Source organism: Brassica oleracea, chromosome C2 (genome assembly GCF_000695525.1).
Source record: "Brassica oleracea var. oleracea cultivar TO1000 chromosome C2, BOL, whole genome shotgun sequence".
Classification (NCBI taxonomy): Eukaryota; Viridiplantae; Streptophyta; class Magnoliopsida; order Brassicales; family Brassicaceae; genus Brassica; species Brassica oleracea.
The window spans coordinates 49,574,529-49,589,355 of record NC_027749.1 but is presented as its reverse complement, the minus strand read 5'-3'; the positions used below and the strand labels follow the sequence as shown (position 1 = coordinate 49,589,355).

Here is a 14,827-nt window from a genome sequence, read left to right as displayed (position 1 = left end):
TTAGATTTTGCAGTTATTTTTTTAATTGGTTTAATGATTTTTAAATTATATTTGTAAAATTACTTTTTAGATAAAAATAGATTTCTTAATCTATGTGCAATAAATCAAAACATCATGTATTATGAAAAAAAAGGGACTACTATTGTCAACCATAACTAAAACTTATTTACTTGAACTGGAAATACTTTTTCTAAGTATTATTATTGCCTAAAATACTTTGATATCATTAAAATATTTTTCTCTTCCCAAAAACTTAAATAATATCTATTAGAAGTTAAATTATATGCTATACTGTATTAGGATTTGAGTTTAATACTATAATTTATTATTTAGGAAGTTGAGTTATGATAAATATTAAGGGTTTGAAGTAATTAAATCATTTTATTTTTAATTAATAACTTTTAACGTATTATTTTTGTTGTAATTTATTATTGTCTAATTTTTTTTTGCTCTACTAGTAACTAGTCTGATTTTTTTTTTTTTTTTTAAAAGAAGAGAATAAAAAGGTCTTCTCTCTCATTCGTCTCGACCTCTCAGCTCTGTGCAAGTCTGCACACCCACACATATATACTCATATATATTTACATACACATAAAATTTTCTCTGACACTTTTTCGTTTAAATAAAGAAAAAGATAAAAAGTTTTTTCTGTGGATTGATAATTGAAACAATCGTCGTAGAAGCAGAGATTCAACCTTCTCCTTTCTTTATCTTTCCCTCTCACAAACAGAAACTTTTCAAAAGAAGAAAATCACCGAAACGATGGCGTTTCACCACAATCATCTCTCTCAAGACCTCTCTTTCAATCATTTCACCGACCAAGACGGACCTCCTCCGCCGCCTCCGCAGCAGCAGCAACATTTCCACGACCCTCCGCCTCCAAATTGGCTCAACACGGCGCTTCTACGCTCCGACAACAACAACAACTTCCTCAACCTCCACACCTCCGCCGCAACCACCTCCGATTCTCCTTCCTCCGCCGCTGCTAATCAGTGGCTACCCCGTTCCTCTTCCATCCTCCAGCGTACCGAAAACAACAACAGCTCCGGCGCCGCCGTTGTCATCGACGAAGGAGGAGCAGAGACGATGATCGGCGGCGAGAACAAGAACGACGGAGGAGGAGGAGCTGTGAGCTGGCAGAATGCGAGGCAAAAGGCGGAGATACTCTCCCATCCGCTCTACGAACAGCTTCTGTCGGCGCACGTCGCGTGTTTGAGAACCGCGACGCCGGTTGATCAGCTTCCGAGGATCGACGCGCAGCTTGCTCAGTCGCAGAACGTCGTTGCGCAGTACTCTGCTTTAGGAGCCGGACAAGGACTCGTCGGCGACGACAAAGAGCTTGACCAGTTCATGGTAATTATATAAGATTTGACTTTGACAGAAAATTTAAAACATTTTCTGTTCTGTTCTGTCGGAAACTGATCTGTTCTGTTTTCATGTTTTGTCTCTATAAACGCAGACGCATTATGTTCTGCTTCTGTGTTCTTTCAAAGAGCAACTACAACAACACGTGCGTGTTCATGCAATGGAAGCTGTAATGGCTTGTTGGGAGATTGAGCAGTCTCTTCAAAGCTTAACAGGTGAGAGAGAGAGAGAGAGACAATGTTTCACCATTGTAGTTGACAAGACATGCTCTGTTTTGTTGTTAAATTTACAATAATTGTCGGGACATGTGTGTTGTTGGTGAGATAGGTGTGTCTCCAGGAGAAGGCACGGGGGCAACAATGTCTGATGATGAAGATGAACAACAAGTAGAGAGCGATGCTAATATGTTCGATGGAGGAGGAGGCTTAGATGTCTTGGGGTTTGGTCCTTTGGTTCCTACTGAGAGCGAGAGATCTTTAATGGAGCGTGTTAGACAAGAACTCAAACATGAGCTCAAACAGGTAATTAAGCAAAAATCATTCAATAACTCGTTCTTTTCTCACCAGTGTTCTAAAAATCGGTATAGGCGATGCCTAAACAGCAAATCAAACCTAAACGAAACGATTTTCTTTAACCGATGTTTTAAAAAATCGGTTCTAGCACCCGTCTAATCAATAGTTCTCTATAAAACGTTTCATTACCACTAACTAGCGATTTTTTGAACATTATCTTGTCTCTGACTAACACCACCCAGTACTTTAATCACTTTGCAAGCCTCTAAATGGTTTATTATATATCTTCCGAGTCAAGTAGTAGTGTATGGTTTGAACTATATGCAAAATTACAAGTAGTAATGTAGAAGCTTTGTTTGTTTGGTGTGAAAATAGGGTTACAAGGAGAAAATAGTAGACATAAGAGAGGAGATACTAAGGAAGAGACGAGCTGGGAAATTACCAGGAGATACCACTTCTGTTCTCAAAGCATGGTGGCAATCTCATTCCAAATGGCCTTACCCTACTGTGAGCTCTCTCTATCTCTCTCATTAATTTTCTTCCATTTAGTGAAAATCAGAAGTAATAACAGTGAGGTAATGACAATATTTGATTTTGTCAGGAGGAAGATAAGGCGAGGTTGGTGCAGGAGACAGGTTTGCAACTAAAGCAGATAAACAATTGGTTCATTAATCAGAGAAAGAGGAACTGGCATAGCAATCCATCTTCTTCCACTGTCTTGAAGAACAAACGCAAAAAGTACACAATATTTACATAACACTTTCTTTTTTGGTCTTAAAGACATATCCGAAAACGTATAGATTTGACTCGAGTCTGAAACAACTTTGTGTGGATGCAAGCAATGCAGGTGACAGTAGCGGAAGAGAGCGTTTCACGTAGAAAGAACAAAGTATATGGAGTGAATTTGGGATCTGGATTGGATGGGATTCGAAGCAGTGTTTAGGGGTTAAAGTTGGGTTTATACAGGAGAGGGGACAGTATTAGAAAGCAACTTTTTGTGCAATTACAACATAGTACGTAGTAGTTTGGTTATGTGATGCCATATATTTTATTAGTAGTACACACAAACCAAAGATGAAATAAGATGATTCAGGCTTTTGTTTGATGTTTTTTTCTTCAATGGGATATAGTTTGTATGCATGAGTTTTATTATGAACCATCATCAGCATGGTATCTTGGGAATAAGACAGTGAATGGAGGTCATTGGGATGCACAGTTTCTATATAAAGAAACATCTCCATACTTGGTAGGCTTTAATGTTTTCAAGTGCTTTTGTTTTGTTTATTGCGTAACACTTGGGATTTGGGAGTAATACTAAACTACATGTGGTTCATTTGCTTTGCTTGCTTCACAACGTCAATATATATATATGACTTGAAAAGTAAATAGATAGTATACATTTTAGTATAAACATAACAAAACATATGCATCAAAGACCCCATACTTGCTCACTGTACACAATGCCACCGCCTCATCCAGCAACTGTTTTGTCGGTTAGATATAGAATTATAGATCCTGTCGTCAGAGATATTTTTCTTGCTCAATGGGACCATGAACAATGCACAGGATTGTTCTACCGCTAGTTATCCAATCTTTAGATTAATCTCTTTCAGTCTTTAACAAATCTCTCTTCTGTTATTATCTATTTTTTTGCTGTCTTCTTGTTTTTGGTAATATAATTCAACATTTTGTCCACACAAGTATATCTATCTAGGCACATAAGAAGAAGCTATACCAAAACAAGTTGTTCTCTAAAGGAATGTTCTAGTTTATAACGTTAATCAATTTAGTCTATAGCCATTATTCACCTAATCACGTTTTTAAAAATCTAAACTTGAAGTGGTGAATGATGAACATTAAGTTAAACACGAAACTATTATAATTAATTAACCCCTTGATTATGTTTGTATTAACATATAACAACACAATAAACAAAAATAGTTACAAAGTGAGAGATAAACACCAAAAAAGTATCAAACTTTAATAACAACCGGAGCTACATACCTCTCCGGTGAGGGATTATCACCTCCCTCATCAAAATTAAGACTATAGTTTTCAAGATCGTAAGTGAAATCAACATCCCTCTTCACCTTCTTCTTCTTGCTAAAACTTCTTATAAAGTTTTTCCACTTTGGCCCCGCAATTTTCTCAGAAATCTCCTTTAGCACCTTAAGTTTCCTGCTCCACCAGCTTTCACTTCTTTCTTCCTGCAAGTTACCGCTCCAGCCACTGTCTCCACCTCCTACTCTTCGCCACCGAAACACATGGAACCTACGGAGATACCCACACCCGCAAAACGTTGCCGTTTTGTCGTAATTATCAGAGAGTAGATTTTCTTGATCTGTGGCCATGAAAGAAAGAGAGTGTGCTCTTGTCTTTGAGAAGATACCAGACTGATATATACACAAAGGTGAGTGAGATTAGGCCACGAGGCGTTCCGACCGTTGGATGATGCAAGTGATGGGATCTGTTATTGGACTGTTGTTTTGTAATAGCGTGACGGTAGTGTGAGAGGAGTGATTGTATTATTCGCTGGCTAATTATGAAAGACAGCTGTGAAGGCGGGAGCGAAACCGTTGCTTTCTTTATTTCTTTCTTTCTTTTTTTTTTTTTTTTTTTTTTCTGTAATGATTTTTATAATTTTTATTTTTTGAAATGATTTTGTTGAGTACATAAGTTTGGTGCATAATAGAATATAAATCCACTGAGATTGCGTTACCTGAAAAAAGTGAAAGTGTCTACGATTATATATATATTTTTTAAACTAGTATATTCGGCTATGTCGAGATATTAACAAAAAATATCAAAAAGTACTTTCAAAATTGATTTACACAGACGATGTTAAAAGTGATGTTTGCTTGTGGTGATAATGTAACATCTAGCGAATTTCTTATTTAATAAATGATTTGTAATTTTACATATATATATATATATATATATATTGTTTGAGATAATTTATAAATAATATGAAATTAATATGTAAAAAGATCCAAGTATATAATAGTGGTGTTTAATGAGAGAAATAAATAACAAATTTGAGTGATGACAAGTAATAAGACAATAGAGAGTGATAAGACAAAAATTAAGGAGGCTGACAGCTTGGCAAATGATGATTAGTCGTTGGGTTAAACCAAACTAATTCAAAATATAAAAAGGTTGCCCATGTTGTCTAATCTTCGCTATAACGATGACTCACTAAATCAGTGATCATCACAATTAATCATTATGTTTGTGTCCTTGTAGCGTCATAAGAAATATTGCATCATGAACAATCTTTTTGTTTATAGATGAATAAGTTCTCAATACCAATCCATAGTAAGTGAATTGAGATAGTTTTATATGTAGCAAAGTAAAAATTCATACAAAACTTGAATAGATAATGCTATTCTAAAAGGAATATAATTTAAAAACCTGATGTAAATTTTGGTAAACAAGAAACAAACGTCGAAAAAGAAGAAATAAGAATCGTAAGATAGTGGCAAAAATGTGCACACTGCATACTCTATTAGACGAAATTAAAACTAAGTTTGAATATATATTGAAGCCACGAATTAAGGTATAAGTATGTGTTTATTTTGTTAAAATCATTGTAACCATTGTCTTTCAGATTTTCATATATCCATGAAATAAAAATTTAGTAGCCTTGAAGTTAAATACCGTCTGGAACACAAAAATTACATCTATATTTCACATTAAAATAGAGTAACTCTATTATATAGTTGAATTTGCTCCAATGATTCACTCTATAAAGTTATTCTATAATATAGTGAAATATATTTGGAATAAAAAAACAGCATTATTCTATATATTTCACTCTATAAACATTGGATCAAATCAAACTCTATCGGAGATGGTCTTGCTTTGCCCAAGTCAAACGAATGCTCAGGTGAAGTCTGAACTGATCACGTCCAGACTTTATACCCGTGTCATAGATTACACAATTTTTGGGTCGAGAACTTATTTCATCTTCTTCTACGACATCCCACAAATCTTGTTTTGCATAAAGTGATCACACTCGTGCTCATTTACACACGTTTGTTTTTGCATCTTACATTTTTACGATTGCTTTAAAATTTAAACTACTTTAAGCTGTAGTTCAAAAAAAAAAAAAAACTACTATAAGCTATTTACCAATACAATGAATTTAATAGATTTCATACATCTTTCAATTATAGACATATTATTAATTTCTACGTTTCCTTATAACAAAGATTTCATACTAAATAAAATGATCAAAGATTTCATACTAAATCAAATAATCTATATACAAAAAAATGAATTCGCAGCTTTCTGTTATGAATAATTTATTGTTAAGATCTGCCACAATCTAATACGTTACCTAATTAAGTATATTGAAATAAATTATAATAGGCTTAATAAGGAGAGGAAATCTTTAAATGATACAATATTCGAACAAAATAAATTTATCAATAAAAAAACTCCTATTAGGCTATTACCACTAAAAACATTCAATTAAAACAGCCATATTTAACCCAAAAAAACGTTCAAGCCGCCTAAACTGTCTCTCAGCTGGTCTTGTTCAATTTTTTGATTTATTATTTTAAACAATACACCAAAAAAAAAATATTGTGTACTTTCTTGGAAATGGGTTGATTTATAAATTACTCGTTTTTTTTTTTTTTTGACGTCAAACGGATAAATTACTCGTTTACATACACATTTTGACGACTATATATATAAATCATTACGACGGCTTTACATCATAAGCAAACAGTTCCTCACGAAACCTAAAATAATATACAAAGAAGCTACAAACTCTCTCTCGGAAAAAACCCTAACAAGATCCTAGAGATGTTCAGGGTTGCTAGAGCTTCACAGTACCTAGCGATCACTGGTGCTGGTATCGAAGACATCAAGCTCTCCAAGAAATCATGGGTGTTTCCATGGCAATCTTGCACCGTCTTCGACGTTTCTCCGGTCAACTACACTTTCAAAGTCCAGGCCATGAGCGCTGAGAAGCTCCCTTTCGTTCTCCCCGCCGTCTTCACCATCGGACCTCGCGTGGACGACCCTGAAGCGCTGATTCTGTACGCTAGGCTTATTTCGCCTCACGCTAATGGATCCAACCACGTCCATGAGCTTGTTGAAGGTGTTATCGAAGGAGAGACTCGTGTCCTCGCTGCTTCTATGACCATGGAAGAGATCTTCAAAGGTAACCCCTACACGCATTTGCTCATCTATAACTTGTCTAACAAAAAAAAAAGATTATAGGTGATTTGAGTTGTTGAATGCGTCAACTTTGGCTAAAGAGCCGGGATCGGTTCTAGGCACAGCCAGATAAAACATTAGCTGCCTTTACCTAAAATTTTAAATGTAAAAAAATATTAAAACTAAATAAAAAATATATTTATAACCTCCTTAATCTCATATTCGACCATGTTATACAAAACAGTTTCAACTGGTAATATAACTCTTAAGAAGTTTATTAGCTTATGTTCGTGTTTAGGCCTCTATGTCATCATTAGACACTTTGTGCATATTTGTTAGATACATTTTATGAACTATATGGTTAAAAAGATTTTTATTTATTTTATTTTATGGATTTGAAGGGACAAAGGATTTTAAGAAGGAGGTGTTTGATAAGGTTCAATTAGAACTAGACCAGTTCGGTCTCATAATCTATAACGCCAACGTGAAGCAGCTCGTTGATGTGCCTGGACATGAGTACTTCTCTTACTTGGGTCAGAAAACTCAAATGGAAGCAGCAAATCAAGCGAGGATCGATGTTTCTGAGGCCAAGATGAAGGGAGAGATAGGTGCAAAGGAACGTAACGGGCTTACTATTCAAAACGCAGCTAAAATTGACGCGGAGTCAAAGATCATAATGATGCAGAGGCAAGGAGAAGGGGCAAAGGAAGAGATCAAAGTGAAGACTGAGATAAAAGTGTTTGAGAATCAGAAGGAAGCTGATGTGGCTAAGGCTAATGCTGAGCTTGCCATGAAGAAAGCTGCTTGGGATAGGGTTGCTCAGGTTGCTGAGGTTGAAGCAACTAAAGCAGTGGCTTTGAGAGAAGCTGAGCTTCAGACAGAGGTTGAGAAAATGAACGCGTTGACTCGGACAGAGAAGCTCAAGGCTGAGTTTCTTAGCAAAGCAAGTGTTGAGTATGAAACAAAGGTATGTACATGTATTCTCTTAATTCTTTATTTTTTTTGGTCAACCGCACATATACTTAAACCAAATTTTTTGGTCAGTAAAAAAATTATTCCGAGGAATACTTCTATCTAACCGTGTCTAATTTATACTTCTTTTGCTATTAAATCCGCACTGGCATTTTTTTATTTTATGAACATGAATCTAGATGTTTTCAATCGGACATTATTGCTGTTTACAACTCCAAGGTTCAAGAAGCAAACTGGGAACTATACAACAAGCAGAAGCAAGCAGAGGCGGTTCTATACGAGAAGCAAAAGGATGCCGAGGCACAGAGAGCTGCAGCAGACGCATCATTCTACACAAAGCAGAAAGAAGCAGAAGGACTTGTTGCTTTAGCAAGTGCTCAAGGGACTTATCTCAGAACCCTCCTAGACGCTCTTCACAATGACTATTCTGCACTTAGAGACTTCCTGATGATTAACAATGGCTCTTATCTGGAGATAGCTAAGATTAACGCGATTGCGGTTAAAGACTTGAACCCCAAGATTAGCGTTTGGAACCACGGTGGAGAACATGGGAATAGTGGTGGTGGTAGTGGGAATGCTATGAAGGATATAGCTGGACTCTACAAGATGTTGCCTCCGGTTCTTGATACGGTTTATGAGCAGAGTGGGATGCAGCCACCGGCTTGGATCGGTACGTTAGCTGCTGCAGAGTCTTAAGCAAGAAATGTCGCCTCAACACTTCTGAGTTTTGAGGTTTGGATAATGGCATGGTGTGGTCGTTTTACTTTGGTTGAAGATACAAAACTTGCCTTTGTCAGAATTTGAAGTGTGTTGTTTTTTCCTTTAATTTATTTTCATAGTATATGTTAAAATTATAATAAAAATGAGAGTCAAACAAGAAACATAATAGGGAAAAAATATCTGTGACATGTTAAATTTTGTGAAGATCACTTTTTCAGTGAAACAAGAACCACAAGAGTCCAATGCCTGAAGATGAGCACATATCACTAATATATGTTTTGGGTTTGACCTGGTTTAATTTATTGCTCATCGTCCTTCCATTGTTGTCTGAGTCGCTTCGTTCATCGAGAACGCACAGTGAGACATTAACCGCTGGTCCTTGTTCAACGCATTTGTGAAGGTTGGCTGTTTTGGATACTGGAGATGGTAGTCGTTGTTGAACATATAACCGATTTGTGAAATTGTGGGTCTGTCCTTAGGATGGTCTTGAACACAAAGAAGTGCAATGTGAGTGCATCGCATTGCTTCTTTTGAAGAATATGAATCACCTAATGCTTCATCTACAATGCTAACACCCTTTGTGTCACACCAAGATTGCCATGCCTGAATTTGATTAAACAATATACATTGGTATATCTCTTTTTTAATAATAGAAAAAATAAAAAAACAATATAGATTGTCAATGTTAAGTGATATGTATAGAAAACACTTACATAATTAATGAGACTGTTGTGATCGTTATGAACAAACTTGTTCGCCTTTTTGCCTGATATAATCTCCAATAACAGAACTCCAAAGCTATATATATCAGATTTTTCTGAAATTATTCCGCCCCAGCCATATTCCGGTGACATATAGCCACTGAAATTAATTCACGTGAAGAAAGTTAATCCTAAATATATGTCTTAATTGTATTATTTCATTTATATATTCGCTATACATTTTTTATCAAACATAAATTATTTTTAAAACTTTATATTTGTGTTTATAAAGCACTCTCCCTTTTCTCTACTTGAAAAAAAAAACAATTTGTCTTAGCTCTTGTTAGCGTTGTGATTAATAGAAAAATTATTAGCACGTAAATACAAACACAAACCCAATTTTTTTCAAACACTTACTATGTTCCAATGATCCTTTGGGTATTGTCATCGATCTGTTTGCAATCGAAAATCCTAGCAGTTCCAAAATCTGAGATTTTAGGATTCATCTCATCGTCAAGAAGGATGTTGCTTGACTTAAGATCTCGATGGATTATCTTGAGATGTGAGTCTTCATGCAGATATTGAAGTCCTCTTGTTGTCCCATTTATTATATTCATACGTTTCTTCCAATCCAATTCCCTACTCTTAATTGAATCTACAAGAACAAATACAAAAAGAAATAAAGAAAATATACTACCACGTTCTAAATCAATTTAATATGGTTAATGACTTCGCATTCATAACTTACCAAAGAGGAAACCATCAAGGCTCTTATTAGACATGTACTCGTATATAAGGAGTTTCTCGTCTTCTTCCACGCAGTGTCCTAAAAGTCTCACTAGGTTCCTATGTTGAAGTCTGTTGACCAAATCCACTTCGTTCTTGAACTCGTTCAGACCTTGGTTTGACCTTTTTGAAAGCCTTTTGATTGCCACATCCACTCCATTTGGTAGCTTTGCCTAACATTTCAAGATCACTTAGCAAAAACTTTATTTATTTTCTTTTAAAAATGGTCCTCAGTGAACTTGACCGGCTACAACCATAATGCAAGACCGAATCTGAGACTTAGGAAACTATAACATTTTAAGGTTAATTTTAATATAATTTTTTTGACAATTTGAAAGCCATGCGACTTATGCTTTAATAACTTAATAACTCTTTAAATTTAGGGAACGAGACGATAAAACATTAGGCTGTGACTAGAACCGGCCATAACCACATGAGGAAACTACAAGATTCTTTTGTCATTAAATCAGTAATGGGATTTTAGGTACTAAGCCTTATTGCTTGGAAACAAAACATAATCAGATTGTTTTTACTTGAATATTGGTTTTAGTACCTTATAGACTGGACCAAAACCACCTTCCCCGATCTTGCAGTCCTCAGAGAAACCACTGGTTGCTCTTATTATTGTATGTAGACTTAGGTCACACATCCCTTCTCCATCACCATCCTCTGTTTCAGTAGTATCCGCTTCAGCTTCAGTAAACAAACCAAAAAAATGTACAAAAATAAACAAACTCTGTATAGTGAAAACAGCTTCTACAAATATCAATCTCAAACCTTTTTGTGCTCTTGTTCTGCGCCGAGATGAAAAGTAACAACACGAACCAACAAGAAATGCAGCGGCAGCTACTGATGTTAGTACACTGGCTAGTACAATGGTTGCGGTTTTGTAATGTTTTGTTGCTCCTTTATTCTCTAGACGCATTTGTGACTGATTATTCATGAGCTTGTATGACCATGACTTGACATATATACAAAATATTGGCTACGTTCTGACTTTATCTGTATGTTCTGAAGAGGAAAATTCCTGTCTCGTGCGAAATTAGGAATGCATTCACAAGAGACCTGCGATGTTTTCCCATTACATAACCTAAACGACCCCCCGTAACTATAAACCATACATCTTTGGTCGGATACATAGCACGGGCCACTCGACCAACATGATTTAGATCCATTTGAAACCATGACGATGAGAGTGTTTCTTGTTATATGGTCAACCTTGAGAGAGTAGTGACCCGGGGATGGATCTTTGATGCTATTCCACGAGATGAGACATTGTGGAACATCAAAACTCTGCCACAACTTGGTAGATGTTGAAGTAAGCCCATCTCCCATAGCTACATAATCGTTATCACGTAGAAGACTGGCCACCCAATCTTCTAGTACGTCAATAGAATGATATTGAAGAAGAAATTTACATTTGAGATTTTAAAGAAGATTTAAGTATTAAATGAAATTTGAAGAAGTAATTACTAATTAGACATACCTGGTTCTGGTGTGAAGAGGTCAAGTTCGTAAACATAACCACTAGAAACAATGGTCTGGTATCCTGAAAGAGATTGATTGGTGAAGATTCTATCAGAACAAACCTCCTGCAATTGGAGAGAGAGGAACATCATCAAGAATCCATGGAAGATGGAGAACCCTTTCTTGTTGCTGGTGTCCATGTTCATATGAACTACAATTTCAGAGGATTGTAGCAACCTTTAGTAGTTACACAATTAGACATGTAAAGTCAACTCTGGCACGTTGAAAAGTAAGAGCAAGAAAAAAAAGTAGAAGACTTTGACTGTTTGTTCTCATATAGGAAATTGGGGTAGATAACTATGAAAAAAACAATAATCCATTAGCTAACTAAAATTATACCTTCTCTCCTCTTTTCTCTTCCTATCTCTCTCTGTCCTCCCTTTACAAAACTAATAATCTTGTGTCAATTTCATTAATTTGTCTTGTTATTTCTAATACTTCTAGTTTGATAGATAGACAAATTAATGAAATTGACACAAGAACATTAAAAAGAAAATCTGATTACGACTTATCAAACTACCTAAACCAACTAAAAAAAATCAAAATAACAAGACAAAATTTGTTATGAAAACTAAAAAAATCTTTAAAATACTCTAAAAATATCTTACAATATATAAAAATATTAATAAACTTTTTGAGAAAGATTAATAGACTTAGTATATACAAATATTAATATATTTAACTTTTTTAGCACGATTAATAGATTTAACTAATTTTAAATATTTTTGAATTCTAATTTGGATTTTGGTTCAATTTGAACCGGTTGAATAATTTGGTTTATGTTTGGTTATAAACATCCACGCCTAACCAGAACTTAATTAGAGATGTAAGATGCCAGACAGGGTTGGTTTGAGGAGCTATATATCTTACAACGGTAACCACAGCATATTTTGAAGAGAAATGGTAACATACAGATAAGATATCTGTTCAATAAATAAACTGTTCACTCTAGTCTCTATACTCCCCAGTTTGGAATATTTGCCGTAGCTTCATTCACCATCTTCACCAATGTTACCTGCCAATACATCAAATGAAGAAAACTGAGCTCTGTTTGTATTGATACATAGAGATGTAACGGTGTAATCATAGGTCAAAATGCATACCACACTCTGTGAAACACCAGGTGGAGGCATTGTAAGGTTCCTTGGTGGCGGTATGCTATCATACGATCTTTTGTCAAATCTCCATTCCCCAACCTTCCCATAAGTTAACTTACCCTGAAATCACAAACAACCGTGATTAAGTTAAGAGACTCATGCTAATCTCAGTAATCAAGTTTGTATTTATTATTTTTTGTCTCTTGTTTTTAAATGTCAAATCAGAATTTGAAATATTTACCTTCATGTCATAGTCACATCCATACGTGTAGTGTATGATGTACTTGTCACCAACCTCTGTGTCCCATGGAGGCTGATTCATTACCCCAAACAAACCAAAGTCCAACATCTCTTTAGTTAATGCATAAAAAATCCATCTTATGTAATAAGCAACAGTACATAGACTTTATGGGGTCATGGACACACTCTACAATTTATTGGAATACTGCAATTAAATTATTAATTTTGCAATGTACTTGTTCATAAATATAGTAACTGAATATTATTTTGCATAAGCATGGTGACCACACTTTTAGCCCCTCTAATCATAACTGCAACATGCCTAAGAACAATATACAAAATCACCAAATGTAAAACAAAAATGTGTATAAGGTTCTACCTGAATCATGAAGTCTTTGTGTAGAATATTGCTAACACCATGCAGTGCAGATGAAACAGCATACGCATACCTATACACAAAAGTTGCAGTCAAGTCTAATTAATCGACCATCTAAACAAAAGATTTACTATTAACAACAACAACAAAAATAACTATCTTTTATCAAAAGATTAGTACATTTCAAGAACCCAACCAAAAGCCTTGTCAGCTTCAGGATCCTTCTTCATAGCCAAAGAAACATTCATCCAAGTTGGAGCAATCTTCTTCAAAGCTTCCTACAAAAAACATAACACCATTCTGAAAAAAAACTGACACAACAAACATGTTCAGTAACAAAGAAAAAAACAAACCTTTCCGACAATGACAGGAGAGTTCCCTATAGGATCAATATCAGTCACAGGCCCTCTCTCTTCCGGATAATACTTCCTCAACACCTTCTCATACTTCTTCGGTTCAATGTAAAAAAAAGGAAACGCAGCTCCATACCCATCTTTAGCTAGGTTCGGTATCGGTTTCACAATGAGGTGATCAGGCTCCGACATAAGTATATAACTGCCACACATGACACAACACAAACTCTTAGTTAAATTACCAAACAACTGTTTCAAACAAACACAAAAGCATGATCTTACTCTTCTTTAATGTCAGCTTGTTGAAGCCACTGCACAAACGCCCATGGTCTGTTCAACACAACATAACCCTGTGTTCCGACAAAACCCTCAAAATCAATGTCCGAAATTAAAAAATAAAAATCAAAACTTTGACTTTACCTGATCCGTTCCAGGTGGTAAAGGCTGAGCGACGAAAGTGGGAATCTCGTCCATGTACTGATCGGGTTTGCCGTTGTGCAAGATCCGGGTAAACCCGCCCATTTCGGATCCGGGTCCGGCGGAAGCTCGGATCTTTTTGAACCAGTAGTACATGACTCTGCATTGCCACGTGTTGTAGACTGAGTCGGAGGCTGTGACGGCCGTGTGGAAGAGCCTTCTCTTTCTCTCGCTGTTTCCTCTGATCCTGGATCCGCCACGTGGCAGCTCGATGACTGGGTCGATGAAGGAGGAGGAAGAGGAGGATGAGGAGGAGGAGGGGAAGCCTTGCTTGAGAGGAGTGTTGGAGGAGATGATGATGTTGTATGTGATGAGAGCGACGGAGAGGGTAATGAGGAGTGGGTAGAACAGAGTTGTTCCACCGCAACCCATTTTTTGAGATTTGAGAGAGAGCAGAGAGCAGAGAGCTGTTCAAAGTCGTCGTCTTTCTCTTCTTCTTCTCTAAGTAGTTGTTGTTGGTGATGAACTGATGATGGTAGGAGAAGACAACAATAAAGGCTGACTTTTTTTTTTTTTTTTTTTTTTTTTTTTT

At 35.9% G+C, this 14,827-nt stretch overlaps 5 protein-coding genes across 7 annotated transcripts; 2 read left to right on the top strand and 3 right to left on the bottom strand.

The window, feature by feature from the left end:
* Positions 1–531: 531 nt before the first annotated feature.
* On the top strand, positions 532–3,090 carry LOC106327828 (homeobox protein knotted-1-like 3). Of its 2 annotated transcripts, none has more exons than XM_013766105.1 (6): positions 532–1,353; positions 1,460–1,580; positions 1,693–1,886; positions 2,253–2,384; positions 2,479–2,615; positions 2,725–3,090. In XM_013766105.1, the coding sequence occupies exons 1-6, from the start codon at positions 763–765 to the stop codon at positions 2,726–2,728; spliced, it is 1,179 nt and encodes a 392-aa protein (XP_013621559.1). In that variant the 5' UTR covers positions 532–762; the 3' UTR covers positions 2,729–3,090. The 2 variants fall into 2 exon arrangements, with proteins under 2 accessions (XP_013621559.1, XP_013621558.1); XM_013766104.1 differs by having other exon boundaries at positions 2,717–3,090.
* Positions 3,091–3,751: 661 nt separating this feature from the next.
* LOC106325265 lies at positions 3,752–4,299 on the bottom strand. Its single transcript, XM_013763299.1, has one exon. The coding sequence runs from the start codon at positions 4,226–4,228 to the stop codon at positions 3,851–3,853; it is 378 nt and encodes a 125-aa protein (XP_013618753.1). The 5' UTR covers positions 4,229–4,299; the 3' UTR covers positions 3,752–3,850.
* Positions 4,300–6,623: 2,324 nt separating this feature from the next.
* On the top strand, positions 6,624–8,787 carry LOC106326646 (flotillin-like protein 1). 2 transcript variants are annotated; one of them, XM_013764564.1, is made up of 3 exons: positions 6,624–7,050; positions 7,448–8,013; positions 8,238–8,787. In XM_013764564.1, exons 1-3 carry the CDS (start codon positions 6,690–6,692, stop codon positions 8,712–8,714), a joined length of 1,404 nt encoding a protein of 467 aa, XP_013620018.1. In that variant the 5' UTR covers positions 6,624–6,689; the 3' UTR covers positions 8,715–8,787. The 2 variants fall into 2 exon arrangements, with proteins under 2 accessions (XP_013620018.1, XP_013620019.1); XM_013764565.1 differs by having other exon boundaries at positions 8,198–8,516.
* Positions 8,788–8,842: 55 nt separating this feature from the next.
* Positions 8,843–11,892, bottom strand: LOC106324505 (G-type lectin S-receptor-like serine/threonine-protein kinase At4g11900). Its single transcript, XM_013762465.1, is given in 8 exon segments — positions 8,843–9,341; positions 9,452–9,599; positions 9,857–10,094; positions 10,188–10,398; positions 10,779–10,918; positions 11,003–11,207; positions 11,210–11,604; positions 11,712–11,892. Coding segments are annotated over 8 exon segments (1,815 nt in total). The 3' UTR covers positions 8,843–9,044.
* Positions 11,893–12,616: 724 nt separating this feature from the next.
* Positions 12,617–14,752, bottom strand: LOC106324665. The gene is made up of 8 exons (XM_013762621.1): positions 14,239–14,752; positions 14,101–14,168; positions 13,819–14,020; positions 13,646–13,743; positions 13,469–13,538; positions 13,091–13,162; positions 12,856–12,969; positions 12,617–12,767 (listed from the first exon to the last, which is right to left on the bottom strand). The coding sequence occupies exons 1-8, from the start codon at positions 14,665–14,667 to the stop codon at positions 12,708–12,710; spliced, it is 1,113 nt and encodes a 370-aa protein (XP_013618075.1). The 5' UTR covers positions 14,668–14,752; the 3' UTR covers positions 12,617–12,707.
* Between the last annotated feature and the right edge of the window lie 75 nt (positions 14,753–14,827).

What these genes read in the sequence shown, in the direction of transcription:
- LOC106327828 (XM_013766104.1), top strand. Translation starts at nt 763, where the DNA reads ATGGCGTTTCACCACAATCATCTCTCTCAAGACCTCTCTTTCAATCAT. An exon ending in GTCTCTTCAAAGCTTAACAG is followed by an intron (nt 1,581 to 1,692) that starts GTGAGAGAGAGA and finishes TTGGTGAGATAG; the next exon opens with GTGTGTCTCCAGGAGAAGGC. An exon ending in TTGAAGAACAAACGCAAAAA is followed by an intron (nt 2,616 to 2,716) that starts GTACACAATATT and finishes TGTGGATGCAAG; the next exon opens with CAATGCAGGTGACAGTAGCG.
- LOC106325265 (XM_013763299.1), bottom strand. Translation starts at nt 4,228, where the DNA reads ATGGCCACAGATCAAGAAAATCTACTCTCTGATAATTACGACAAAACG.
- LOC106326646 (XM_013764564.1), top strand. Translation starts at nt 6,690, where the DNA reads ATGTTCAGGGTTGCTAGAGCTTCACAGTACCTAGCGATCACTGGTGCT. An exon ending in CATGGAAGAGATCTTCAAAG is followed by an intron (nt 7,051 to 7,447) that starts GTAACCCCTACA and finishes ATGGATTTGAAG; the next exon opens with GGACAAAGGATTTTAAGAAG. An exon ending in GTGTTGAGTATGAAACAAAG is followed by an intron (nt 8,014 to 8,237) that starts GTATGTACATGT and finishes TACAACTCCAAG; the next exon opens with GTTCAAGAAGCAAACTGGGA.
- LOC106324665 (XM_013762621.1), bottom strand. Translation starts at nt 14,667, where the DNA reads ATGGGTTGCGGTGGAACAACTCTGTTCTACCCACTCCTCATTACCCTC. An exon ending in CTCCTGTCATTGTCGGAAAG is followed by an intron (nt 13,744 to 13,818) that starts GTTTGTTTTTTT and finishes TGTTTTTTGTAG; the next exon opens with GAAGCTTTGAAGAAGATTGC. An exon ending in GATGTGACTATGACATGAAG is followed by an intron (nt 12,970 to 13,090) that starts GTAAATATTTCA and finishes TTGTGATTTCAG; the next exon opens with GGTAAGTTAACTTATGGGAA.